This window comes from Buceros rhinoceros, unplaced genomic scaffold (assembly GCF_000710305.1).
Source record: "Buceros rhinoceros silvestris isolate BGI_N320 unplaced genomic scaffold, ASM71030v1 scaffold18370, whole genome shotgun sequence".
NCBI classification, from domain to species: Eukaryota; Metazoa; Chordata; class Aves; order Bucerotiformes; family Bucerotidae; genus Buceros; species Buceros rhinoceros.
The window spans coordinates 47628-74505 of record NW_010389246.1 but is presented as its reverse complement, the minus strand read 5'-3'; the positions used below and the strand labels follow the sequence as shown (position 1 = coordinate 74505).

The following is a 26878-nucleotide window of genomic DNA, read 5'->3' as shown; positions in this document are numbered from 1 at the left end:
TTTTTGTGTTTTTCTCCCCCCCCCCCCGCCCCCACTGTCTACACATTTGCAAGTACATTTGTTTATCTAGAAGAAGTTCTGATCGGGTTTTTGTAGACTGGAGAAGTGCAGTAATTGAGAAAGGTTTTTTTCTTTTTTTTTTCTCCTTATAGAAGGTTGCTGGGTCAGAAACGTTTTGCGGAGTGTGTGCAGCCACTAAAATCGTTTCAGAGCACTCCTGTATGGCAATAGTATTTCAGAATCTAGGGGAAGCAGAAATGGGGTTCGGCTCATCCGTCAAAAAGTTCATCTCTTAACTGACAGTTCCCAAGTTAAAGGGAAATACATCACACAGGCAAACACATGCTAGAGCTAAGGCTGGCTGGCTGGAAGCCGCCTTCTCCAAGTTGCTGTCTGGTTTGTCAGCTTTTGGTAACACCATCACGACTGTGTATAGGCTGTACCTCACAGAACTATGTCAAAACATGAACTTTATGTACATCTTGAAACTACAGTAAAAACACAGCTCCACTAGTAAAACAAGTGACAGCGTAGTGGGTGTGTTTCTCCCCACCTTGAAATCAGTCAATCAGTCTGTACAGGCACACGAATAAGACATGTACAGGCAAACCAGTCGATGTGTTTTCTCAGGGGCGTGCTTAGAGTTCTCGTGCAATTTGTGCATGCGTATGTAATTGCCAAACTGTAATCTTTGACTTTTGGTTTTACAAATCAAGTGCCAAATACACAAGACACGCATGTGTACGCACGCCCACCTCCGCAACAGAGTACACCGAGGTTCATTCCTCAAAGTCTCCTGCACCTCACTCACACTTCATCAAGCTTATTGTTCCTCACTGTCACACTGACGGTGTGTGACAGTTCAGGATTCCAAGTGTAGCATAATAAAACTCAGGAAATGGAAAAGCTAAATGGGAAGACAAAACAACCAGAAAACCCAGCAGTTTGCAAACATTTTCCTCTAGGCCTTCTGACTATAAATTTTCCTTAGGATTTTTGTTCACCACTTCAGCACGCAGGATCTCATGTACATACAACAGGACTTCCTGGTGTAGTACTAATCCCACGAAGTAAACTCCTGGCCACAAAGAGTAAAAAGAATCATCTCTCAGGACAGGTTTTTAGAACTCGGCCCTTCCGCTCCCCGCATTCAGAGTCAGTGCTAATGAACATTCATCTTCTATTTAATCATTGCCACTTTGTGGAGACCCACTGCACTAGGACCTGAACACAGGCAGGAAGGAAGCCAAAGCGTCCGTCCCTGTGTGCTGACACTTAACACCCGCGTACGTACGGGCACACAGCTATAGGCGTGTGGACCTGAGCGCAGCTATCAACACTTCGTGTAACGGAGAACTACTGTCCCAAAAGAAAACGGGAAGATAATGACACTGGATCAATGCCAGAATACGTCAAGCCTCTCAAGAACTGCTTTTCTACCCAGCTAAATGGAAGGTGGACGTAGAGGAGGGAGACCTCTTCCACTACAGCTCTGCAAAAGCATTCTCATTACGTACAGCGTTTCCAAATTTTTGTTTTCATCATAGTGCTGTAGCTCAGTAATTCCTATTTTATGTTGCAGCTTCTCTGTGCAAATTTTACTTGTTACAGTATCAACGAATCCATCTATTAAAGAAATAGCAAACTGAATGAAATGGGTTACATCACTGACAATAACTCGTAGTAAATTTGATCAAATTACTGTTTCTTTGGGTAAGCAATGATAACAAGATCAGAAATTGCAGGAGGTATTAATACACATTTCTGTGGTATTATTGGTCGGAAATATAAACTGCTACTGACCTGGGGCCACTTAGAGTCGCAGTGTCCCTCACTGCCTGTGCAGTTTCTGACGCGAAATCCAGAGCTCCAGCCACGGGTTTGGTTACTGTGCCAACCAACCCTTTCCCGAGGCCCGATATGAAACCGCTGACACCTCCTTCAGTCTTCACACCTTCAACAGTTGAAGTTATGACACTTGTCAATCCTCCAATGATACCTGGCAAAGACAAGAAGAGGAGTTGGCCCGGAGCATCGCCTCTCAAAATCACAGAGCCTCGTGACAGCCCATGCCGGCTGCCGAAACCGTTTACTGTCGAGGGGGACAGAAACGTTCTGTACGTGTTCTGTTCTGCAATACAGAAACTCTTCCCCACCCGATTACATTAGCCAGGAACTTTAAATTTGTATAGGTACTCTACACACCCGTATGCACAGACAGGACAGCCCACAGAAAAAGATCTAATTATTAAATACGTCTGTTTTTTCCATATCTATAAACTGGTTTTTTTTTCCAGCTGTACTTACACTAAGAGTCTTCATCTGTTCCCGAGTGTGACAAAATTCCATTACATAAAGCTTACACAATTTGAGACAGAAAAGAGCATTTCTCCACTGGAAAAAAGTGAATTATTTTAAACTTTTAAACTATTTAATTACTGGATAGTAACACGATGAACTGCTTTTATAATGGTCTTTTCAGCAAAGACTGATCTATTTCAGGTTTCCTGCATTTCTACCGACATGATTTATATCAGCCTTTACCCTCTTTATGACGCAGGTCTGGCATCAAGACTTTTGCCCAGCACAGACACGATGGCTGTTTTACTGACAGCCAGATTATCTTTACACAGGCTGCAACAGTTGCACTAAAACAATGACATTTAAACAATCTGAGTGGAGATGATGCAAAATATAAATATTTGAGTTAAACTTGGCTGTATTGATTTAACTCTCTTCAACAAATAAATCATGAACTAAATTGATGGGCGGTTCTGGCCAAATTAAGATCAGTCCGCTGCCTTTTACACAAACTAATTTCTCTAGTTCTTAGTAGACTTAAAACACCAAAAACCAAAGCCACAAAATAACCCAACTGGTGGAATGTTACTTAAACTGATCTACGGACTCTGAGGACACTCAGGTTTCTGGAACTGAAAGCAAACAATCCAGCCATACGCATTTTTATTTTAATGTCTGGCCCTCTAAAAGCCTGTTTGCATGGGCATTTTATGCCTCTACAAAAAACCTGAAGCTTTGGGTGAACTTTCTTTGAAATTTCATTTTAAAGCTTTTACTTACAGTTGCACGTGAAAAGACCTTATTCTTAAACGTCGTTTCTGTCAACTTAAAAACCACCCTGAGCTGCAAGCGATCACATTCAAATACAGAGCCTGCGACGGCTCCGCTTCCTTGGCTTCAGTCGCCCAAGAGTAATACACATTCTGCCCGTTACTTTAAAGAGGGACATGAGTGAAAAGTACAGCTGAGGAATACCATGTGCAAGTCCATGGATTCCAGCTACAAGATGCTCTCCACTAGTCGCCGCGTGGTATCGAATGTATTCTCGTTCCGTCTGATGTCTGTTATCCATCGTCTTTCCCAAACCATCCGACAAGGTCCCAGCAAACTGCAAGAGAACAACTTCCCTGTTAGTAAAGAACAAAAGGTGTTGCTCTTAGGTACATTTACTGAAGCAAGTTCCTTGATTCGCGCTGTGACATACACGTTTATACAACTCCTTTTGTTACACCTGCACAGACACTCCAGCTTTTTTGCCACAAAGAAAGCACGGAAGCACGTTAACCTGCACTTCCCACCGGGGCAACTTATACCCTGAGGGGGCAGGCAAAAACCAAGAAGGCACCCAACTGCAGCGGTCAAACTAAACCAAACGAAGTCTGTGAAAGGTGTCCCAAAAGCAGGGCCAGTGACCCAAGCGTAACCTTTCAAAAACTCACAAGAAGGTAATTTAGAACCAAAGCTTGGCTTCTGCCACGGTATGTGAAAAGCTTCAAGGTAAATATGGCTGTCGTGAAACTAAACCACGCGCAAGAGCTCACTGGATTCTCTTCAGTAAGACAGTGCTGTTTGAAGAGCATTGGTGGGGGAGCCACGCCACGTTCAGCGCAGGTCCTGGGGTGACGCACGGAAAGACGGCTGCGTTAGTAAGCATCCACAGAGACTACACACTGTAAAACACAAGTCTAAGGGGAACCCTGAAGGTGTGCATGGAGCATTTTTACTCCTCACGCTTACCTTGAACAGTACGGGGGAAGACTTGAGACATACGTACAGAGAGAAGAGGACACCTAAGTCCAGACAGGGTTTGTTCTGAGAACTCTGACCATTGCTGAGTACGAGTCAATGAAAAAGCACCCAATAAAAATGATCTATTGTGACCTGTTGACCTGTAGTTTGATGTAATCAGATATAAAACAGAAGCTTGGTGGAGTGAGGCAAGAACAGGAGACAAAAAACCTGAAACCTTTCCTCATATTTAGGATGTTATTACAGGAGAGGACTCCCAGGAGGCATTTTCCTGGGCTAACCCCCAAACACTATGGTCTGGTTATGTGTAGCTGGTCATCTTCTCTACCTCCCTCAACTAGCATCAGCATTCTGACAGTCTTCTCCTTTCAATAAATGTTAAAAACCCCTCTGTGATTAAGGAGTGCACCAGCAGACACCTAAAACGTGGTGTGAAATTCTGAAGATTAAAAAAGAATAGACAGTTACTTCACGTGCTTGACCAAGCTCCACTCCCTTTTCTGTCATTTTTTCCAAGGCCGCGTTTCTTTTCTACAAATGACATGGTGTCCTAGTTTTTAGATACTTCTTTCCAGCTCAAAGACAAACTAGTCCAGTGGCTCCAATTATCTAAACAAGTAGACCTTAACAACAGGAACAAAAATCAAATCCCATGACCCTTCTTGTGACTGGATCGCATGGACACTAAACAGAGCATAGTGATCAGTGACTGAATTACTTCTGACCTCCTGGTGAACTTCGTGTAGATGGCATTTGTTTTTAAATTAGCCTAGAAGTACAAACCAACCTGACGCTATCTGTGAACTGTGTTTAAGGAGGGTGGTTTTTTCTGGACAAATTCTTTGCTTTAAGAGGATTAGAGTAGTTGCTATAAAAATTAAAAGGCACATTAGGCCTTCAAAATTCAAACCTCATCAAGGAATCTGTCAAGGCCTGAAAATGATTTTTCAAGAACACATTTTGAAAGTTACGTTAGTGTATTATCAGACAACCAACCCATTAATATTGATCAAAATTGGGACGCTCTCCATACAGCTTTACCTTTTTTGTTCCCCTGCCTAAACTGGCCGGCTCCACTACAGCAGCTTTCCCAGAGAATATAACCCAGTCTTTCCTCAGATCTTCCTTCCTCTGTGAAGCAGAATCTGACACCTAATAGTCAGTAACAACTTGGTTTTAGCATATAGTAAGGAGAAGAAAAAAAAAAAGTATCACAGGCACACAGTTTAGAAGTCACAGTCTCCATTAACTGTGAAACCGAAGTTAAACATGGACATTTTTGTTTGTGTTACCTAGAAAATAACACTACATTACAGCACAAACAGAACAATTTAAGGGTTCCAATGTACCAAATGTGCCATGAAATGTGTCCATTTTGCCCTGAAGCAGGTGACAACATCTGAACTCAATGCACATTAATGACAAAACCTGAACTTCATGTCCTATTGCTTTTTGACATGGCTACTCCTCACCGCTCCCCAGGTACTCTTTGTTTTCTGGCCTCATTTAACAGACTGAAGCCAAACTTTTGTAGCCATCTGCACCATTTGTACCTAAAACAACAGGTTACCTCAGTGAACACAGTGATTAGGTCCCTTCTGAGCGACTTCCAGCTGGGCACCTTGCAGCGCTTTCCTGCTCGGAGGTACAGAACGTAATGTGATCGAGTTTGCCCATTAGAAATAAATTGCCAGTGAAGATAAAACAATGGAGACATTTCACAGGCATTAGCAAGTCCTGTTAAGGTCTGCCAGGCAAGTGAGCAACTCGCCACTTCCTGCTGTGCAGTTCAGGCTCGTACTGCGATAAAGGTCCAGGCTGTAGCGTCAGCATTACCCCGATTCACGAGCTGGACAAGACCTCCATCACCGCTCATATTACCCTGTATAGGCAACGCCACATGAGTGAAGTAACTGCTGGGTATCGGAAATTTTCAGTCATCCTTTTCTGTGCACCTCAGAAATACTTTCCCTGAAATGGTTTCTGAAGCCTATTTCAGCAAACAGGATTGTGTAACAGAGTTGTAACCCTAACTAACCAACCAGCACAACACCTTACACCCAGCCTGTGCAGATTATAATAGTGGCATTAAAAGTTACTCAGAGTGGCTTCAGGATCAGAAACTTGAGTAAGCATCGTTATTTAAGTAGTTTAAGTCCAGCTTAAACTTTGAAGGGAGATTTGAACAAGTTAAAGCACAAAAGCAGACTTGCCTTTTTCCCCCCAAATGTCCTGCTTTTCGATGCCTCCTTTGAGAAGTGCAGTATTAGATATTAAGATGTGTGGAAAAGCAGTGATGGGTCAGATCGAGCCGTTAACCCAGTCAGGCAGAAAATAGTCTCCAGATAAACGAAGGTGACACCAAAAGTGCAATTCCCCCCTTGTCTTCCTTAGTTTTTGTTAATAAGGTGTGACCTGGTAACTTCAAAGCCCACAAAAACCTATGTAAATGCCAACGAACTAAATACAACAGTCTGTGGAACAAACATGAACCTACTAAATCCAGTCCCACTGCTTCTCTATCCTCATTTTCATAATGAGTTACTTGTCTACGTGCCCATGAAAAAAGAAATTAGTAACTTGGTCTTTTATCTCTGCCTTTTTCCCCATTTCAGATATCCTTCTCCTTGAAACAGAACTGCAAGACAAGACATCAGGATCAGCTACGATAGGTTACCCTCTTCCTAGCCAACAGGCACCAAAGTGTTATGGAATGGAGCCAGTCTACACACTCGGCATGTGTATGAAAGAAGGTGGGTGTTTTATTGTCAGGTGGCATCTCCGAACCAAGTGAAGTATGGGTTTTCCAGACTACTAATTAAAAGCTCTGTCATTTCAGGTACTAAAAACTATGTGAACTTACCATTAATATGCGCTGTTTAATGCTTCCGTTATCCATTCTGCCTGGGCAGAAGGAGGAGAACCTCTCCACAAAGCTCCAGTTATCTGAGCATTCGTCCACTTCCACTCACAGGTTGAGACCCTCTTTGACTTTCTCTGTCCCCAAAGCAGATGGCACTTCCTGCGCTTCCCTTCTACGGGCAGACGATGACCTTCTTTTTCAGGCCTAGATTCTAAAGACACTTGATCCCTGGTTTTCATCTCACACTGGTTCATACATGATGTGAAGCTACATACGTGATGGTAATCTACTGCAAGCAGAAAACAGGACCCACTACACTTCATGAACCTCAGCCCATGGGGTCTATCTAACATAAACTGATCCAGCTGAGGAGGGTGAAACACGATGACTTTCACCTTTTCCTCCAAATTCCAGAACATTATGCTACTGTGAACGCTGTCTTTGGAACAACATGTGAACCACTCTCAGCCCTTCACGATTATTGAAAATGTTATTATGCTTCCCTAGGCCTGGGGCACACTGGCCTCGGTCGCCTCCTCTGCAGACTCAAGTAGACAGATGATGCATCATTTCTTGTTTCACATTTACACAGTGTCACCGATCACTGTTCACTATCTACCATAACAGGCAGAAGCCGCTGAAATTGTATCTGTACAGGAAACCGATCTGCTCATGTTTGGGGCTTTTTTGGCATGTGTGTGTTTCTCCTTTTGAAGGCCCAATAATTAAGGAACTTTTGCCATAAAAACGTTTACCCCTGACTTTGTATCCTTTGCTGTTTCAAGCAACAGAAGAAAAACAACACCACCCATATTCATTGTTTGTGAATCAAAGCTGATGCCAAAAAATAAGGCTTATGGGGCACAAGAAGAATTCAAAGCAAATGAAAACTAATTCTAGACTTTGTACTGCATGTTCCCTCCAAAGCAGATGCATGAAGCACACAGCATGGAAATAAGGTTTAAGTAATTTTCTAAAGTCTTTTTAAGCTCTTGGCACTGCCTGGTTCTCTAAGGACATCCCAAAAGGATAAATACACAATTATGACTGCAGTCCAAACATTCCATTGTAGTTCTACCATCGGCAAACGCTACATTTACAAATATTATTGACTGAGCAAAGTAAAGCATTCCAAGACAGAATTTTAAGGGAGAAAGTGATGAAATTAAATATAGGTCAGTTATAACTTCTGTGCAAACTTCACAGGAAACCACGTTTCAATTAGAACTCACAGGGTTTCCTCAGTTTGCATTCTGCTTTGCAGAGCTCATTTAAAAAGCAAGTCTTTGTGGAACCCCACTCGACTCGTGCCCCAGCCCACCACACATCACTGATGTCCAGCCTTTTATCTCCCATAATAAAAGCTGGTTCTCAGAGACCAAAGCACAAACTGCAGTGTTACTTCAGAAGGTACAAAAGAGTATTTACCATTATTTAAGTTAGAAAGTCTAATGCACACTGTGAATTATCTCATCTGCAGTTCCCACGTATGGTTTCCAACACACCAGAGTCCCTAGTCACGATAGTTAAGGGTCATTTCGCAGTTTTAGCAGTAACTCCCCTAAATATAATTAAGCATCCACGTGAAAAAGAAGAGCTGCTTATCACAGGAAGTAAAGGCTGTACAGGTGATGAGCGAACAGTGGTTATCAGATTTCTGAATGTGCATTCTGGTGAATACATCCTTCTTACAGCCTGACGCAGGGACACGGGGTTGGGACATCGCTTTCTTCCCCTCTGCCACTTTGACATTTACCTTCCACTACCATCACAGCAGGCACGAGAGGAACGAACACCTCCAGTCAGTGCATACTGTGAGCCTAACAGTGAAACCCTAACAAAGACCTAACACTACCCGTTAGCTGGAAATACTGACCTCTGCCCCAAAATATATATTCTTCTATAGTGCAAACTATTTTACACAGAACATTATTTTTACAAGTTTTTAAAACCTCTAATGAGCTGTCTTTTTTTTTAACCACGAAAACGTGGTACAGCTCTTTTAGCAGAAGCCAATTTTTACTCTGATTTCTGACAGTAAAATACAGCACTTCAAAATGAAGCGTTTATTTCGCTATATGGGGGCAAAAATCTTTGCAGTGTCCACGTTCTAGGCTAAGGAGACACAGACACATGCTGCTAGGGTTTGTGGTTAGAAACAAGTTTTAAAGCAGTTAGTCATCCTCAGCACCTGAGGACGTTATTCTTTGAAAGCATAAAGGCGAAAAAGAGGCAGTGTTCTTAGACACATGTGATGACCAGGCGCAGTGGGACAGCTGAACCTGTCTCAGCCTAGGTTTCCTTGCTTTTACTGCAATGTCTCAAGACTTTATTTCATACATTTCTGCCAGTTACCATTTCAAGAAAGAACTTTCAGAGCAGCCTCTTTACCAATCGATACATGCCTTGTATGGAGTGGAAGCACTATGTACTTCATTTTACAAACTGGACACCAGTAAGCAGACAGACAACGCAGCTTCCTCCTTTCCCATCATCATGGTCACCTGAGCTTTGTACTGGGACTAAAAAATGAACTGCTTAAGTATCTGCAAAAATACCTGGTGCTTATTTGTCAGATTTAAAAGGCCTAAATATCTGAAGCTGTTCCTCAAAACACTTTTACCATGGCTTCTGTCAGTCTCTTAAGAATCACTCGGATATTTAAGCAGGAAAGTTTGCGAATTCAGTTAGATTTACACTGTGCTTTACACACAGAAATACGCACGCAGATCAGCTGTTAAATACAATCCTGAACAGAAAGGTTGGTTCAGCCTGAGCCCAAAATGCATTATAGCCAAGTCAGATTGTGCAGAGGGAAATGTGTAATGGAACCGTGAACAAAACCAACACACTCAATTTAGAAAATACTAAATCAGCAAAATGCTATGATCAGCTTCTCATTTTAACAGAGACATAAACTTTGACCCTCTCTAAATTGCTGACAACCAAGAGCAGCCAATGACTTTTCCCACTGAGCAAACATACGTTTCTGGAGATTCTGTGCACATTCTCCACCCCTATTTACGTCCTATACCCGAAGTAAAAGAGCTTTAATTAGCTCACATCCCATCGTTAACTAAGCTTCCTAATGCATCCTGACAACGGCATGTTGGCCGGGCGATGCGCGCAGCCCCCCGATGCGCGGCCTGTACGGCTGCCCGATTAGCTGGGTATCCCGGGGAGCCCCCGCTGGCTTATCTCCACAGCGCCCCAGGAGCCGGGGAGCTTCCCTCAAGGACCTCCTGGGAAGCGGCACCAGCAGGTGCCCGTTGGCAATAGTTTTGTGTTACAGGGTTGAATGAGTGATCCCTGCAGGAACTGCCGGCTGTTTTCACAGACACAGAAGGCAGTCAAAAGTCCACAGCATGAACTTGGAATGACCCCAATTGCAGAGTCACTGGCGGGTTCATCTGGAGGACAACTGCGCTTTATTAAACAACTAATACTCTTAACAGATAATTCCCCTCCCCCATCGTTAAGTCTTACAAAGCCTTAAGGTCGTCTTGTTTGTTTATTTTTTGGGAACGGAATTACTGTTTATTCCTCCACCCCTCTCCTTAAAAACCGCTCTATATTCTGAAAACCTGAGAAGTCTGAAGAGGTCTAGTGCAGTTCCTTGAGTTATCACCTAACAACAATGGGGCAGCACATTAAGTTTGCTTTTTAACACCATCTTTACCAGCTCTGGTGATTTTTATTTTCATGGGGCATTTCCTCTGCAATCCACCCCAGCAGTGAGTCTCTTTCCAGCCTGTTTAATTTTCTGCCATGGTCACCTGGGACCACACTTGCAATCTGAAAGAACGTCCTGTTTAAAACGCACAGGTTTTCTGTGGTCCCTCCGATTTTTGAAGGAAACCCAGTGCAGGCACGTTAATTCAGTCTGCCATGGTGGGCGCACTGCAAACAGCGAACGAATCCTTGGGGGATGATGCATTCAGATCTGCTGAAGTGATGCCAATCACCTATTGTTACCCTTTGGGGAGGTACCTTGGCCATCTCCCATGGACATAACAATACTGTTTACCCTCCTCAGGGACGCACAGTCAAGGCATTTCCAGTTTAAATCGGTACTATTTAACACACCCTACACAACTATGTAACTTGATGCATACAGCAGGGAGGTGCAGTTAGCCTTTTGTCAAGACTGAAGTTATGAATTTGAAACTCACACCCCACTTTTTCTCCTTCAGATGCTAAGGGTGATGTACGGGATGTATGTGTCTGTTTTCATGACATGCTAACCACCCAAAACCTGCAAGTTAAGCTCAAATTTCATTTCATCTCCATGATAAATGTTTATTTCTAATTTCACAGTCTGCATTTGACAACATTTTGCATGCATACCGCATTTTAAATTCTCCTTGTTCTGACTTGTGTCTCCAATAAGTCGGCAGACCGGGAACACCGCATTTTATTTTGCAAGGAAATCAGCTAATAAAAACCTTTCGAATAAAGCTCTAGAGCAGGTTAACACTGAAAGCTTTCCAACCATTTCCATATACCCACTAAGCACACCTCAGAGTTTGCAGTTGTTGCACTGTGGCAGGAGTCTCATCACTGACTGAATTATTCCTCCTGGAAAAGGCTCATTCAAAGCTACCCTCGATGTGTCAGTTTGATTCTGAATGTGCACATTTAAGACATGAAGATCAAAACAATTCTTCCCACAGAATACATCACCACTTCTGTCTGATCTTACCTCCACACCCGTTTCTCCACATAAAAATATGCAGTAGTCAAATCATGTTCATAAACACTTTGAATAAGCAGCTTTGTAAACAAAAGGCTGAATTTAACCTGAATTGTGCAGAAAACTTTCAACCAGGATACTGGCCTCACACATTTTATTGCATGGTACAAATGAAAACTAGGAAGACCAAAATAATACTTCAGACTTCTCAAGGATGCTCCTTTATCCCAAAACCTCTTTCAACCATACTGAATACAGGCACCAGATGTTCTGCACATAAAAAGTAACACTTCCCATGGCTTTCGATTGCCACTAATTTGCCACTAAACGTGTTGTTTTTTAAAACTGCGAGGCAACAGCGAAACGGCCTCATCTATAATCCTCCTCCCAGCATTGAACATTTCTGCCTGGGAGTTTCAACTACTTTCCATCTCCTAACCTGCACGTTTTCCCGCAGATGGGTCCCTGCTCAGCGCTTGAACCTGCACACGAACTGCTGGTGTTCAAATGAAGGGCAGGTTAGATCTGCAGTGCCTCCGGGGTCCACTACCTGAGCAAGGTGCAGTAGCCCCTGCGCAATACTGGCTGGGGAAGATGCAAGGAGAAAAAGCTTAAGATTACACTGAAGAACACACGGGGAAACCTACCTCTGACCTGAACTCTATAAATCACTTAGAGGAATAGAAAAAAACTATTCATGGCAATTGCTGCTGAATCCCAGCTTCAATACCTAGACCACCCTTGTAAAGGATGGCCATCAGCTTTCCTGAGGTAAATCCCAAATTCAGAGCTGGTTCATTACATACACCAAGAAACTTCAAACAAAGGGAGCCATCAGCTTTGACTGCTTTAGAAACATTTCTGTCTGTTTCTGGCTTAAATTGTACCTACCTCTGTGCTCTGCTCAATCCACTTCTCATCTCGCTCATTGCCAGTTTTGTTAGAGTTAACATTCATACCAGTCAAACACTTGTTCATGATTTGTTTATAAATGATCCTTTTATTACTTCCCCTTCATTTTCCATCCAGTTATCTTTATGTTTCTGTCACTGCCAACCACTTGAGATTCTGCTTTGATTTATTTCACACCAAGGGCTGAAACTCCTATTTCCCTTCTTGTTGCTTCCCGCCTCCTTTTCTACAAACGCCTCCATGTCAAACACTCACCTGGAACTACATCTGTATTCTTACTAGTCTTAAAATTTTCTGAGCTGCTTCCAACATCCTGCCTTTCTTCCTGTCTCTGCTAAGCACCTGAACACCTCTGCCATCACTCTGAACTGAATGAAAATAAATACACAGAACAAAAATCCAGGGCAGAAGTTCACTTGAGCCTCTTCCTCAGCCATGGTACAACTTGTTGCAGCTCCTCTATAGGTACGTTTTGGTTCTCAGGTGCCTGCTCCCACACCTAAGGAAGCCTCCTCGTAGAAGTCTGCAAGCTTCCACAAAAACCTGACAAGGGAATGCAACTGTGGCCGATGGTTTACCCTTCCTTAAGAAGTCTAATTAAATTTCTCACTGAAAACTTCAAAGTTCAATATGAAAATTAAGCTCTTTCAAGAAGTTAATTAGATGACTTTTTGGGGGAGGAAGGGAGGGACTCAATTATCTCCATCCAACATCTCTCTCTCTCTCCAAAAACTAAGCCTAGCTGCAGAGTCATAACAACTACGCTACTATGGATTCCTAATTCCTAAAAGATAACAGAATTCCCTGTAAGCATCGGAAGAATAAGACAAGTTAAATACAGCGTTGACAAGCTGATTAATCTTTTCAATCCTTTACTACCAGGAATTTCACTGTCAGCACAACACCTATTTGCCAGTAATAGATACAAGCATGCTGAACTTCCATTTGGAGAACACAACCTACAGAACATTTTTGATCGGGTGCTAATTCAGTGTTCAATATCCATTTCTAACTGAAACACCTCTGAAACAGGGATAATGTAGGATTTAGTACTATCATACCTAACGGGGGAAATAAAAAAAGCGTGGATGCCAAGAATGCGAGACATTTCTACGCATATGGCAACTATAGAAGTCTCCACTCAGAGGGAATGAAATTCCCTCAGGTGTCTATATTTAGGATCAAAGAGCTTTCTAAAATACAGAACTTGGAGTCTCCAAGGGATAAAAACTACAAAACTGTCTGCAGTGAACTTTATTTAACCTAAGATTTTGTGCCAACTTAAATACACTGCAGCTCTCCACTTGAAAGAAGGCCTTACCCACTGCGTGTTCTGCAATGCATGGAAAAGCCATTACAGGGATAATCAACAGAACTATAAAATAGAAAAGCAATAAAATGACAAAACCAGAGACAACTCAAATAGCCCACTTTTCAATTCGGGCAAACGGTGTTAACTTTTCAAGTGATGGTTGTAGTATTAGAGTTTGTTTATGCATCTACTCACACCTGAAATGCTAACTCATCTTAAAACTAGGGTAGATTTTATTCAAGACACTTTTAAAGTCAGGTACTCAAAACAACCAGACCGGGTATTTTTCCCAGCCATCAGTTTCCACGCAGAACGCGGGCTCATCTCCTTCTAGCTGCGTTAGTTACCAGCCCCACAGAGTAAGCTGCAAAGATGAGGACCCCTATGGCACAGCTGAATCGGTGACAATTTATGCAGTGAAAATATACTTTAAAATACCTCCCCCGGCAAGATGAAAATGATCTGTTGTTTCAGTCACGTTTTTCTTGAATATCTGGAATTTCTTTTCCCCTCACATTTTTTTTCTTTACCAAAACTTCACATATTCTAGACACAATGATAAGGCATATGAGTAGAGGACAAAGTTCTACGCTGTACCATGTACATGACACATCACAAATTGTACTTAAAATGTAAAATTTTTATCATATGGACACTCCTGGCTCAGTTTTCTAGCAGATTCAGATGCCTAAAAGCAGTGCAACATATGGGGAAGAATTCATCCTGATTATTTGAGCCTTTTTTTATTCTTATCTTCTATGTAGCAGAATTAAGATCCATCCTTTGGAAGGAAGATTAATCAAACAGTTCCGTAACGTACTGTTACGCCTTCCTGAAGGATGTCATTCTCTCCTTGTTCTGAAAGGACAAATACATAATCCACACAAAAAGTTTTTGCAAGGGAACCGTGTAAGACTTGCATCACAGCCACTTCAGATCTATCGAGGAGAAAGAAAAAAATACCTGGGAAGCCAGATCAATAGTACCTGGGGTGATTTTCAAAGGTATAAATGGGAAGCAGGCACTTGGCTCCTGTTGGATTTTGAAGGGAGTTCAGCATCCAACTGCCCTGCTGCCTTTGAAAATCTTCCTTCACAAAACCCTTGGTTACAAATGACTCCAAAGTTCAAAGAATGACCTTGCCCTTGTGGGAAACATAGGAAGGCTCGTGCCTTTTAAAGAAAGATTTATGAGACTATTGCTGCAGATGTGACTGCAATGAGGAAACAACACTTTATAGAAAGGAAACTCTAAAGAAACATACTCTCTTGGGTGGAGTGGATGGGTCACAAGAGACTAGAACCACCAGTAGACCGTATGGACAGAAACACTCATTTGCACAGATGTATCCTGCCTTACAGAAGCTCAGTAGGGCTCTCCCGGAGTGCTCAGCTAAGCTTCTATCTGCAGTGCTGATAATCACAGAATCACCTCGTACGCGATTAAGGCAGGAATATCAACAACATGATATTTTGTTTGAACTTCTTGAAATTGTCCAAAAAGGGCTAATGCTGGCAACAAGGTAATGATGGTAGAAAAGGTGTATGTCACCTTTCCCCACAGGTCAACTCTCCAGGTTAGATATGCTCGCAGCTATGCGCTTGGTGATAGACCGAGGACCTCTACAGCAGTTTAACTGGGTTTGATAATGCCAGTCTTGATCTATCTGTGATTATGCGAACTCTGCATCTCACCTTTCTCATCTTTTGAATTACCTTTTCCTACTAACGTGGGCAAACAAGTACATTCCTTTGTATACAAATAAGAGGAATAGGTTGTGAAAGCCTGAACCATGACAATATATAGGTACAAACCCACCAGTTTGGAAAATAAAATAGGAAGTAAAGAATTTTCACAAAACCAAGTTTTAACAACACATCCTTACTGAAGAAAGCATTATTCCAATTCTGCCCATGGTCATGGAGTTCCTTTACAGTACATGCTGACCATGCGCGTAGTGAACAGTATTTCAAGAGTACCTGACACTGCGCAGTTGTTCAGTATCAAGCACAGTATTGACCATGATCAAAACCACTTCCTATTTTGGGCTGCCGTCTCAGATCACACCTCTCTCAGACACTGAAGTGTTATCAGTGAAAATAACTATCTTATATAATTGCATTCTCTCAATTGTTATCAGAAGAACAAAAGAATGTCACCATGCAGAGACTCTGGAACTAAACTAAACGCGTAGCAATCTAGGAGTTCCTTAGTTTGTTGCTAAGTGGCATAGAAAAAACATAACTGAAGAATCAGCATAATAATAGATACTCACTTAATCACTTTCAAAAAATGAAAGTTAGCAACTCCTGTTATACTAAATAAACCCTTAAATACTTCAAATTCCTGTAATGCTCTCTCTTTATATATTCTATATACGGTAACTGTCCATTTGCACACAAGAGATGACACCACACTGGAGCAACATTTTAGTTCTCACTCTGGTTAACTAGTGCATTCCATCTGCAGAGTGTATACATCGATAATAAGGCCTTGAGTGGTTTCATTGACTCCTGCAGGGAATGTGGACATAAAGCATTAGGAAAAAAAAATTCTACGCTTCAAACAGTTTTTATGAAATGAAAAAGACATAAAGCATTTAAAAGATGGTCAATATTTCTATTTGACTTGTTTTTGCCTATTGTTTTAGCAAACTTTAATATAATAAGTATTAATTATTACCTTCGCAGCCGAGTTTGATACTCCATGTGTGACGTTTCTTATGAGACCACCAACATTGCCGTATTTTAGAAGTCCAGTAACACCTTCTGAAACATCACTCAGTAGACCCATAGGGTTGCCAAGGAAATCCACAGAACCGAGAATCCTCGCTGCCTGACTAAGTAGCTCCTGAAAAATCAACAGGAAGAAGGAAATATCGCTTATGGATCATGCTAACAGCAGCAAGGTTGATTAATCAAAAAAAAAAAAAAAAAGTCCTAGCCACAACAAAAGCGTGTACAAAACCAGACAGTTTTACTGAAGAAATGAACACACAAATACCAGTACGATCGCATAATTTCATCTCAAAGTGCAGCGAATTCTTAGAAGCATGTGATGCTATTTCTCCATACACCTAAGACGACGGACAGCACTCTCACTTAAACAGAGAGTCAAGGAGTTCCTCAGTACAGAACTAGCGACTGAGAGAGATTCAGCCTTTGCCACGATAAATCTGTGTGACACTTACCTCTTGGAAGTGTTTCAGAATGTCATTAATGATAAACTCCTGAGTTTCGTATGGATGGACCCTGGTGAAAGGATCCAGATTAATCACAGCATCTTCAAATCGGATCAGAGGAAATCCCAGTGTGCTTTTCAATGCCTAATTAAATAAAAGATAACGCTACTTTAATTTTTCTCTCTACCCCTCATTCACAGCACCCAAGTGAATTCAGCTTTAAATAGGTAACACACCAAAATCACCTGAAGCTGCTAGAGTAGTTTACCACTGCCAGGCAGGCTCTTTGATACAGAGAGCAATCACTCCATAAACTTTTTACTTGAAATGTAGTCAAGACTAAACCGGCTATTTTCTACCCTGCTGAAGTTCTATGAATGGATTCAGTGTTAGGGTGAGTTGGAATAATTTCCTGCAAGCCTGAGGCTCATTTCTTAACATTATGTGGTGTATTGAATTTCTTCGTACTAGCTTTTCCAATCATTTTCAAGAAGAACACAAGACAGTAATTAGCCCATGGGCCATCTTTAACCTGTACAATCTATACATAAAAAACCATATTTAAGATGGACAAGCTATACCTCTACATACACAGACACAACTAAAATAATTTTGGAAAAAATAACAAGAAAACTAATCTTTTAAGAAAGAAAGAGATCCCTTCTATTTCAGGTCTTGATACTGGCATCTGCAGAGTCACCGACAGCAGAAAACTGCCACTGCCGTGGTGTCCCTCTCAGCAGCGAGAACAGTGAGGATCTCTGCCATCTGCAGGCAGCTACGCTAAGTGACAGGTCGGAGCTAAGGGTGCCAGTAAGAAAGGCCTTATTTATTTTTTCAAGAACTGGATGACTGACTGGAGTAGTCCTCATTATTCACTTAGGTAGGAAGTAATTTCCTGTTTAACTATTAGATATTATATAAGGCAACTTTGTTAATACTGGTACCTAATAAAAATAATCTGTCTACACCAAATTACCAGACAGCAACGTCTAAGCCAGAAACACGAGAGGTAGGTAAAAAAACTTCTACAAAGACTCTACTGTGATTCTTCTCTCCTCCCTACCCTGAACCCTCCTGTGCTACAGCACTGAATGGAACCCTTTCTGTGAAAGGTAATACACAGACCGCAGCCAGGGACTGTTAGCATTAGGGGGAGAAAAATGTATACACCAAGTTTTCTCTCGGGAACAATGCCAGCAGCTGCCAAGATGTATCCACATGCAATCATATACCAAAGGCGGTAAGAAATCTGAATAGAACCACGCACGTTACTGGTTCTCGCCACCACCACCGTTTTGTCGCTCTAAACTGGAAATAATCGGACGATAAGCTTCTTTGTGTGAAGCTGAAGTGCAAACACATTCCAGACGCTGCTGATGTGGAACAGCACGGTGTATTACAGCTCACTACTGCAGCGTTCTCCTTCGCACAAGGATTTGGTAGCAGCAACACAAGAATGCAGGACTGTGTAGATCTGTGACGGAGGATATTCTGGGTCTTCGTGGTAGGACTCCATGATATACACACTTTCCACAAAATGTCTGAAGCTTGTGCATCTTAATGTCCATAACATCAAGGACACACAAAAAGCCTGGCCAGTGCCTCAATTTTGGTTTTGAACACACAGGTTTTTGAGTAGGCAGCAGTTCAGTCCCTCTGCAGTGGGAAGGGTTTTTTATGGTTTGTGGGTTGGTTTTGTTTCAACTCCCCCACCTTGGAGGAAAGTATTTGTAGCAGCTCAGAGGGAACCAAAATATTGCTGATGTTGCCACCCTATTAAGTCCAGGAAGGCCCCAACACACCGTTTGGGAACACTGAAGGAGATTATCTTCATGCTACAACCTGGGATCCCTGGCTCACTTGAGTGACTGTGCCAGAACCTTTATTACCACATGAAAGGGACCAGACTTTCCACCCGTAAGTCCATACGCACTCTGAATCCACGTAACTATTGAACCAAATTGCTCAGTGCTCAAGCAAACCCTCCAATTCCAATGAGACAACAGTTTTTTGATTGAAACAGGCAGAGTTGTCCTGTATTTCTGGCTCCCTAAATCGAATAACTTATCTTTCTTCACCCTCACCTCAGCCCTCCCATATGACAGTCGTTCCCTTTAAGCTTCCTACACTTCCATTGAGATCCTTCGTAAAGTGGAGAGTTATTATGTGAATGTCAAGGGTGTTGGCTGTGCTTCCACTTGAATTACAAAAATGAAATAATATTAGAGAAGAGGCTGGAAACTATGAAATTAAATAATAGAAGTTATCGGAACCTCTATTATCTGCAACTTCAATAATGGAAGAGTAAACGGAAATTAGCAGTAGTAAGTTAAAGCTGTTCTCTTCCTCTCCTACAGCAGAATCTCTTCACTTGGAAGCACACTCCGAATGCAGTGGCGTACCTTGAGATCCAAGGGTAGCTTGTTGGACGTGAAGACACTCAACTTTATTTGAGGCACGCTGATTTTCAGATTTTCAAAGTAGTATCGCTTTTGTCCTCCACCTTGTTCAACAACCTTTTCATGGAGGTTTTCATCATACTTTTCAACCTCTGCATGCAGACAAAACACAGGAATCAGGATAGATTACATATACATAAATATGGGGTTATGAATGCACACTCTGCTAAGAGTTAATAGTTTCTCTGCACAACTAAAAATTATGTGTGACTTCTAGCGTAGCCAGCGCAATTACTCATGCCTTGTGACATACAGCTGACCTTTGAGACTCCAGAGATTTTTTTCAGATCTGCCTGCATCTCTAAAACCTGAATGCATCTGTAGCTAGATAAAAAAGTCATCCAAGCACATAGTTTAAGTTACTTGAGCTTTTAATCTTCCCTCTAATTTATCTTTGTCAGCACAGAAAAACCAGGAGATACGAACACAGCTATGCAATGCTTCCTACTGGGTAGTCATGGTCTTACAACAGTATGTTTTCCTCTCTCTATTTTCTCTGTGCTTCCTTATATGCTCAACTATCAGTGTAACGTACAAATAAGCAAAGGTGACAGTATCTTCAATTTTCACTATACAATGGGAAAAATGTCTGCAGGGAAGACATTCAACAAATTGATGTATGTACAGGGTGAGCCAAATTTGCGTGACACTAATAACTTCCTAAAAGCATCCTGGTGGTGTGGGAAGGCAGAGGAAGAGACAAAAGATGACAAAGTCTTACGAACTCAGGTTGAACAATTAAACACGTTGAATGGAAATGACAAAACAATTTTTGTCTGAATCTTGAATGGCATCATCAGCACTGATGGATAAACTACAAAGAGCGTACAGTAGTTAAGGAAAAACCAGCAAAAGCATCAGGGTAAACCAAAACAAAGGACAGATTTACTAAACAGCATAAAAGCAAACCTCAAAATCTTTATTTCTTCCTCATCATTACAAACCTAAATCTTTAAGTCTTCCATGAAACTGGGAAAGGTAATATTCGTATTTTTTCAGAGACAATTCAAAAGATTCCTGTGGATTAGCAAGACACAGAACTCTTGAGCATCATTTGAGGCTTGCCCCCACTTGGAATCATGCCAAAAATAGGGTTTTTCCTGAAATTGCCATTTCATTTTATATAACCCTACACACCCTACTGCTTAATCAAAGTGACTTTTTCAACTGCCACTGCAAAGCAGACACTTCAGAAAGTTTCCAAAGTACAGATAAACCCTACAATAGAAGGATTAGAACAGCATCTGTGAGATTAGAGGATGCAAGAGTTCTGTCTTTCCTCACTCAATGGAAGAAAACGTCTATTGCAATTAAAGCCAGGGGTATGGATGCCACAACAAAAAGTTCAGACAGCCAAAATCTTCTTCCAGTTAAGCATGATGAACTGCCCAAGGAACACACGAACAGAGATCCCATTTCTAGCCTTGGGTTCAAATAAACAAACATCAATAGACAAAGTGGTTTGCTAAATTAGTAACACAATTTCTTTTATCCCAAACTAGATGAATCCAGATATAGGAACTTAAGACGAAAAACTCCTTCCCACAGAGGCTCAGATCAGTCACTGGAGAAGAGCATGTTACATGGGTCGTTATCTGACTACTGGAACAAGCACAGGATACACGAACACCTTATGGGCCCAGTAAGACACCGCTTTTCTGTTCAGCAGTGGTGGTTTCCAAGCAGCCAGGAGCTTGCTAGGCGGTTTGAACTCATTTTATATGCAAAGATCATAATACATTTGTACACTGTAAAACTGACCTTTGTAATTTTATACCGTACCTGATTCAGCCTGATCATAGCCAAAGAAACTCAATAGTTTCAGAAGTAGTTTCTCCTCAATTTGAACTGTGAACTTTCGAGCAGTGATCATCAGATGCTATGAAGATAAACAAGCCTCAGTTTACAATATTAACACTCGAAATACAATCCACGTAAGCCATTAAATAGGACAATGTGTTCTGCCTCAATGGAATATTTTCACTGGAATGGATTTGTATTAAGATTCCCACCTTCAAAATGTCTTAAAAGATATCTACAACTAATGATGATTGTTTCAACTTTTTAGAAGGTATCTTGCTTTATTACCCAATACTAACACTTCAGAATCTAATGCCTAAGTGTTTTCCAACACTGAAATCAGGCTGTTTTTTAAAATAGCATCAAAATACGTGGGTGAAGATTCCAAGCAAGAAAATAGGTCTCGATAAGCAGCTCAGCTTTGCCCTCGCAATGCATACCACGGCTGGTGGACAGATTTCCAGACAGCTGCAGTACACAGAACAGGGTTTATGCTGCAAGATAACAGCTTATCACAGAGCAGTAATAACCTTGTGTACAACTTGTGAAAATATCCTTGACATTCTTGTTCACTGTGCCACAACAGCACCTATCAGTTCGAAGGGAGAGTAACTGGCTTGAAAAGTAAGGTCACAGACATGAACAAAGAGGGGTCTGGCCTAATTTGCATTATTTTTAAACATATTTATTACCCTGTTCATCACCGTACCATAGCTTGAAACACTATCAACATGAGAAGGTGGATACACCATCCTTTAAGCCTCAGTATTAATACAGCAAAGTATATTTCACAAATTATCGGTTCAGATTACTAGTAAAAATTAGGAACAGAAAAGGTCGTTTAAACAGAGTAATACTGGCATGGCACAACCAAAAGATTGAGGTTTACCTTGTAGATATCAGTCAGTGCATTTTTGCTGGGAAATTTCATTGCATTTACTTGCACAGCAGGACCAGTCTCCACAGGTTCGTTCTCACTCATCTTAGGTGTCAGAAAGAGCATAAAAGGCTGCGTGGTGCCAATAAGCTGGTTGTCCACCTACGGCACGGACAAGACAGACAACAAAACCTGATCAGGCGACAATAAACAGTAGAATTGTTCCTCTTTAAGTAAGGACTTAAAAGCTTTCAGAAATACATGGTCCCTGAGCCAGACAGATACTGAATACACTTGGTTATCGATCGTCACTGAGATCATACAAATCAAATGTTCAGAAGTGTCCTCCATTAAAAAACAAAGGTGACAGCCACAAACAAACACCACCTATAACAAAACCTGCTTTGTTCTTAGTAATTTTTTTTTCTTTTTTCAAAAAACACAGCAGAGTTAAGCTACTTCTGCCCTTCAGTTTGAGTGATGCATGTAAGTATCTATTTATCTTACATAATCTACATCAGTGCACACAATTCCCCTTCCAAGGGGATCTCACCTATTGGGAACAGAATTCTTGTAATGTAGAGGAAGTTTTTAGTAGAGTAAAACCAGTTTTTATAGTCTCCAGTTTAACTTGCGAATTCTGAAATTCAAAGACTGAACTGAAAACAAAGGCTAAGGTAACTCCGCAAAGTCAAAACCAAAATCTAGTTGGAAAAAAATGTCAGAGGTTTATATTGGTCTTATTTCTCTATGATTCTATTTGATTTATACTACGGTACGACCAGCATTAGGACTCCTGCTTTCAATCACTGCTTTTTCATTGTGTTAATGACAAAGAGCCAAGAACCAGGAAGGGAGAAAAATCTCCATCTGACCTGTTTACAGTAAAAGTCTAACTTACCTCATAGAAATCAATGGCACGAAACACAACATATCATTGTTCTCAACTATCAGTAAGTGGAGAGCAATGAAAGAAGGGAACACCCATCCAAACCAAAAGTTCTACAATACTTAGGAATTGAAATCTCAGTAACAGCTCAACACTTTTCAAAGCTACGACGACAACCACAGAAGACCCATGAACAAATAAATTCTTTTCAAAATGGCAAATACCTGTATGTCTTGCACACTGAGCTCTAGCACCTGACTTGTCGACAGCTGTGTGTAGTGGACATTAATTCTCGTGAGGCTTGCAAATATGAGCTCTTCAGGAACTTTGTTGACCAAAGACAGCCCTATTCCACCTTCCAGTTTCACTAGCACCTGAGAAATGGACATTTGAAGAGAGGGGAAAAAAAAAGCCCAACTGCTTACAAACCAACACTGAAAAACCTGTGATACTGAGTACATACTTCTGCAAAGAAGTTAATTTAGACTCATCTCCAAGAAGGCTGAACAGTTCACTGACAATTAGTCTTCCAGTAAAGAGGTATTAAAACATATAAACCCGACTTCTAAGAACAAGGAGCTTTAGCAGGAAAATCTGAAAGTTCATAACAAGAGGTCACATAGGGAAAAGTTAATGACCAACCCCATCAAGCCGCCCTCTAAAACCCAGAAAGGAAAACGATAAATAAGAGACAGATACTACTCGTAATATCTTACTTCTAATTCCTGCTCTGTATCTGGATTTTTCAATTTGCGTAGATCTTGTTCCATAACTGGAAGTTCATCTCCTTCACTGGATAAACGATCGTTTCTACGTTGGCTAAAATCCGTTATCTGATAAAGAAATAAAGTACGACAATGATCGCTTTCCTTATCCTACCTTATAAAATTATCTTTTTAATAAAGTACAGTGAAAACTTCTGTTGTAATTATTTCTGGTTTACGATATTCCTCTCCCCCCTCATGTCATTATAAAGTAACTTTTTCTAAGAATTTAGAGATGCAATACAGAAAAAGACATTTCAAGTACAAGGAAATAATGAACTAGATTCTCATTAACAAAGGACTTTCACCTGTAGAACTCTAGTTGGTCCATCCGGGATGACTCTAACAGCTAGTACTCCTGACCCAGGCCTCATCTTTTGGTTTATGAACTGCTGTTCAGGTGGAACTGGCCCCAAAAGTTCAAGTGAAGTATCAGGACCAAGAACAACTTCTGCTCCATCGTGAAGACCTGCTATTCCTCTCTTTGCCTGGAGAAAAAAAGTAAGAGGAAAAAAAAGAATAATTAAATAGAACCATGATTCTGAGAAGTGCTGGTTGTACACAGACCTCGACTTTGTGTCTGTTGGTATCACTGATTATTGGCAGCATTTTCACCTTTGGTATGTCCGAGAATATCAAGGCTCTATTTTTCATGATACTGTTCATTTTCAACAATGATGTAGTAGTAGTATTAATTTTCTAATTATTTACTTTCAAATTAATGGTGCAAGATGTTTAATTATTTGAAATTCGTAACGACACAGAGATGGGCATTTCAACCACAGAAGCTGTTTGTGTAAGTCCGGTTTCCTCTATATTCTGAACCTTGGCCTCAGAGGTTTTACTTCACTTCCATACTAAGCCCAAATGACTCCGTCATCTCTACCAGCCACAGTCAAACCAAGTTCAATAACCAATGCTGACCTGGACCACAAGTCCATGAATACCACAGGTCAACTTTCCATCACGAAAACTCCACGTCTGGGTAGTACTGCGCCGTCGATCAGGCTTTCTCAGCATCAGGGGCTCGTACCTGCAACGAAAGCATGCCACCCAATACTCCGGAGTCCAGCCTCTCAGTTTTACTCTGGAGATGTGTCAAATGGCAAACACTCCAAATTTGTCCAAGCTCATTTTCCTAAACTCAATTCTGAAGTGCACTTTTAACAATCTGCTGCTTGAAAATACATTAGCCATGCTTTTAAAAATATATCCAAGTCACAAAAGTGATCATAAGGTCTATTCATGAAAACAGGTAAAATCTAGGCTCTTCCACATGCCTTCAGAATAATGTCTTTCTTTATTCAGAGAATATTCTGTTAAGTATTTTATCAAAGACATGATTAGAATCTACAGCAGCTTCCTGAGAAACTGTATTCGCAGTACCTGTTATCTGTGACAGCTGCCAGGCCTGCAATATCTAAAATCATGCAAGAGTCCACGGACCGAGGAGATGGTTTGTGTGGGTTATGAGGAACTGAAGAACCTTCATGGCAAAGCATTCCTGTGCCTGTCATTCTCCAAAGCTGGGACCGTTTTCCTGGCTCCTGTTGCATAAAAATCCCAACGTTCAAATTAACATGGAACTAGTTTGTATGAAAAAAGTCTAATTCAATGCAGAGCTGTATTTATAAGACATGTTTAATCTCACCAATATTTAAATATGGTTTCTATTTCTTAAGAGCTCCAGAAATAGCAGTTCTAGCTTACAATGTAACCAGAAAGGAAGCATGGTCCTACCTTGTAACTTCCAACATACAATTACCACACTTGCTTGTCTTAGACTAAGACATTTACAATGTTCCTCACTGCTTTTATTCCAACTCCCTCGTCTGTCACCTTTACCCCCCAGGAAGTCTTATACAGAAGCACCAACATGATTCAAACAACCTGAACTGCAGTAACCTGTTGCTTTCAACAGCCTCTCTCCTCTCTTTAAAAGTTACCATGAAAATGCTTCTGTTTTTACTTTCTCCCAGCACATAGCAACAGCATTTTAATAAAAGCAAATATGTCTTGGTACCTTCTTTTTCAGTATTACTCGCTGAGTCTTTGGAGAAACATCAAGGACAAGCTCTGCATTTGCAGCATCTTTATTTGAAGCAACTGGTCTTACACTGGGCTCCTGTAGACTAGCACACCAAGAAAACGTGGTTATTCACAGTAGCTGTTTCTTCTGTAGACTGAGTTAGATGTGTACCAAAATCCAATCCAGGAAGAACCATTACGAGAATATTAACCTAAAACCTAAAGAACACCATGAACATTCAAAACATATAAAGATTTACCCTGAGAAAGTGTATGTAGCGGCAATATAAATGAAGTTCTCATAGTAAAGCTGCTTGCTATCTTGGAAGTCATTCATGCTGCAGACAATTTCTGAGGAGCCTGCCCCTTTAACTGTCAGCATGATAAAAGGTGGTAGAATAGGTTCATCCCATGCGTAATCCAGAGAGGTCATGGGCTTCACTTCAGTGTACAGTCTTGGCTCAACCACACCATGCTGATTAAAAACAACTGGAACCTGTAACAGTTACAAAAGAGGATTTAGTTTCACACAGAAAAACTTAATCAGACAGACTTTTTGCTATGATTTGTTTATTTTTCAGGAGCTGGCCACTGAAACACGCTCAGCTCATTTCTTTTTTTTCCCCCCAATGGTTTCATAGGCATTTTCTTCCATCCAAGACTCAATTAAACAGAGTCTCAAAGGGATGAGAAATGTCACCTTTGCTATTATGTCATTCATGGTTCAAAATGTCTTTAGTCTCACAGCAGCATCTCAAACCTTCTAATCAAAATTAGCAGACCTGCCCAGTCCTAGTTAAGCATTTGGTACCAATAGCCAGAACGAGAACCATTAAGAGCTCTGCCTCCTGCTCTGATCACAAGGCAGTCAGTAAATTACCGTAAAATATGCAAAGTCAATTCTCTGATTTTTATAATCACTGACATGGAAGTCCAAAAGACAGAGACAAAGGAAGTGACAGCAGTAACTCCAAATCTTTTTACAGGTTTTTCAAGTGCTGAAAATAACACAGAACTATCACCCTAGCACAATCACCTCTTCAGTAA

General features: G+C 41.1%; 1 protein-coding gene across 2 annotated transcripts in view; it reads right to left on the bottom strand.

Moving 5' to 3' along the window:
- The window catches only part of VPS13D (vacuolar protein sorting 13 homolog D (S. cerevisiae)), a 93561-nt gene that overhangs the window by 19909 nt on the left and 46774 nt on the right, over window positions 1–26878 (bottom strand). For both annotated transcript variants that reach the window (XM_010133630.1, XM_010133637.1), the window contains 14 exons: window positions 26092–26327; window positions 25827–25935; window positions 25190–25350; window positions 24728–24836; window positions 24112–24291; window positions 23756–23872; window positions 23264–23413; window positions 22163–22312; window positions 21256–21352; window positions 19417–19565; window positions 17021–17155; window positions 16513–16680; window positions 3277–3409; window positions 1804–1999 (listed from right to left, as the gene is read on the bottom strand). In XM_010133630.1, the coding sequence (XP_010131932.1) occupies window positions 1804–1999; window positions 3277–3409; window positions 16513–16680; window positions 17021–17155; window positions 19417–19565; window positions 21256–21352; window positions 22163–22312; window positions 23264–23413; window positions 23756–23872; window positions 24112–24291; window positions 24728–24836; window positions 25190–25350; window positions 25827–25935; window positions 26092–26327 (2090 nt within the window). The remainder of the gene's footprint in view (window positions 1–1803; window positions 2000–3276; window positions 3410–16512; window positions 16681–17020; window positions 17156–19416; window positions 19566–21255; window positions 21353–22162; window positions 22313–23263; window positions 23414–23755; window positions 23873–24111; window positions 24292–24727; window positions 24837–25189; window positions 25351–25826; window positions 25936–26091; window positions 26328–26878) is intronic.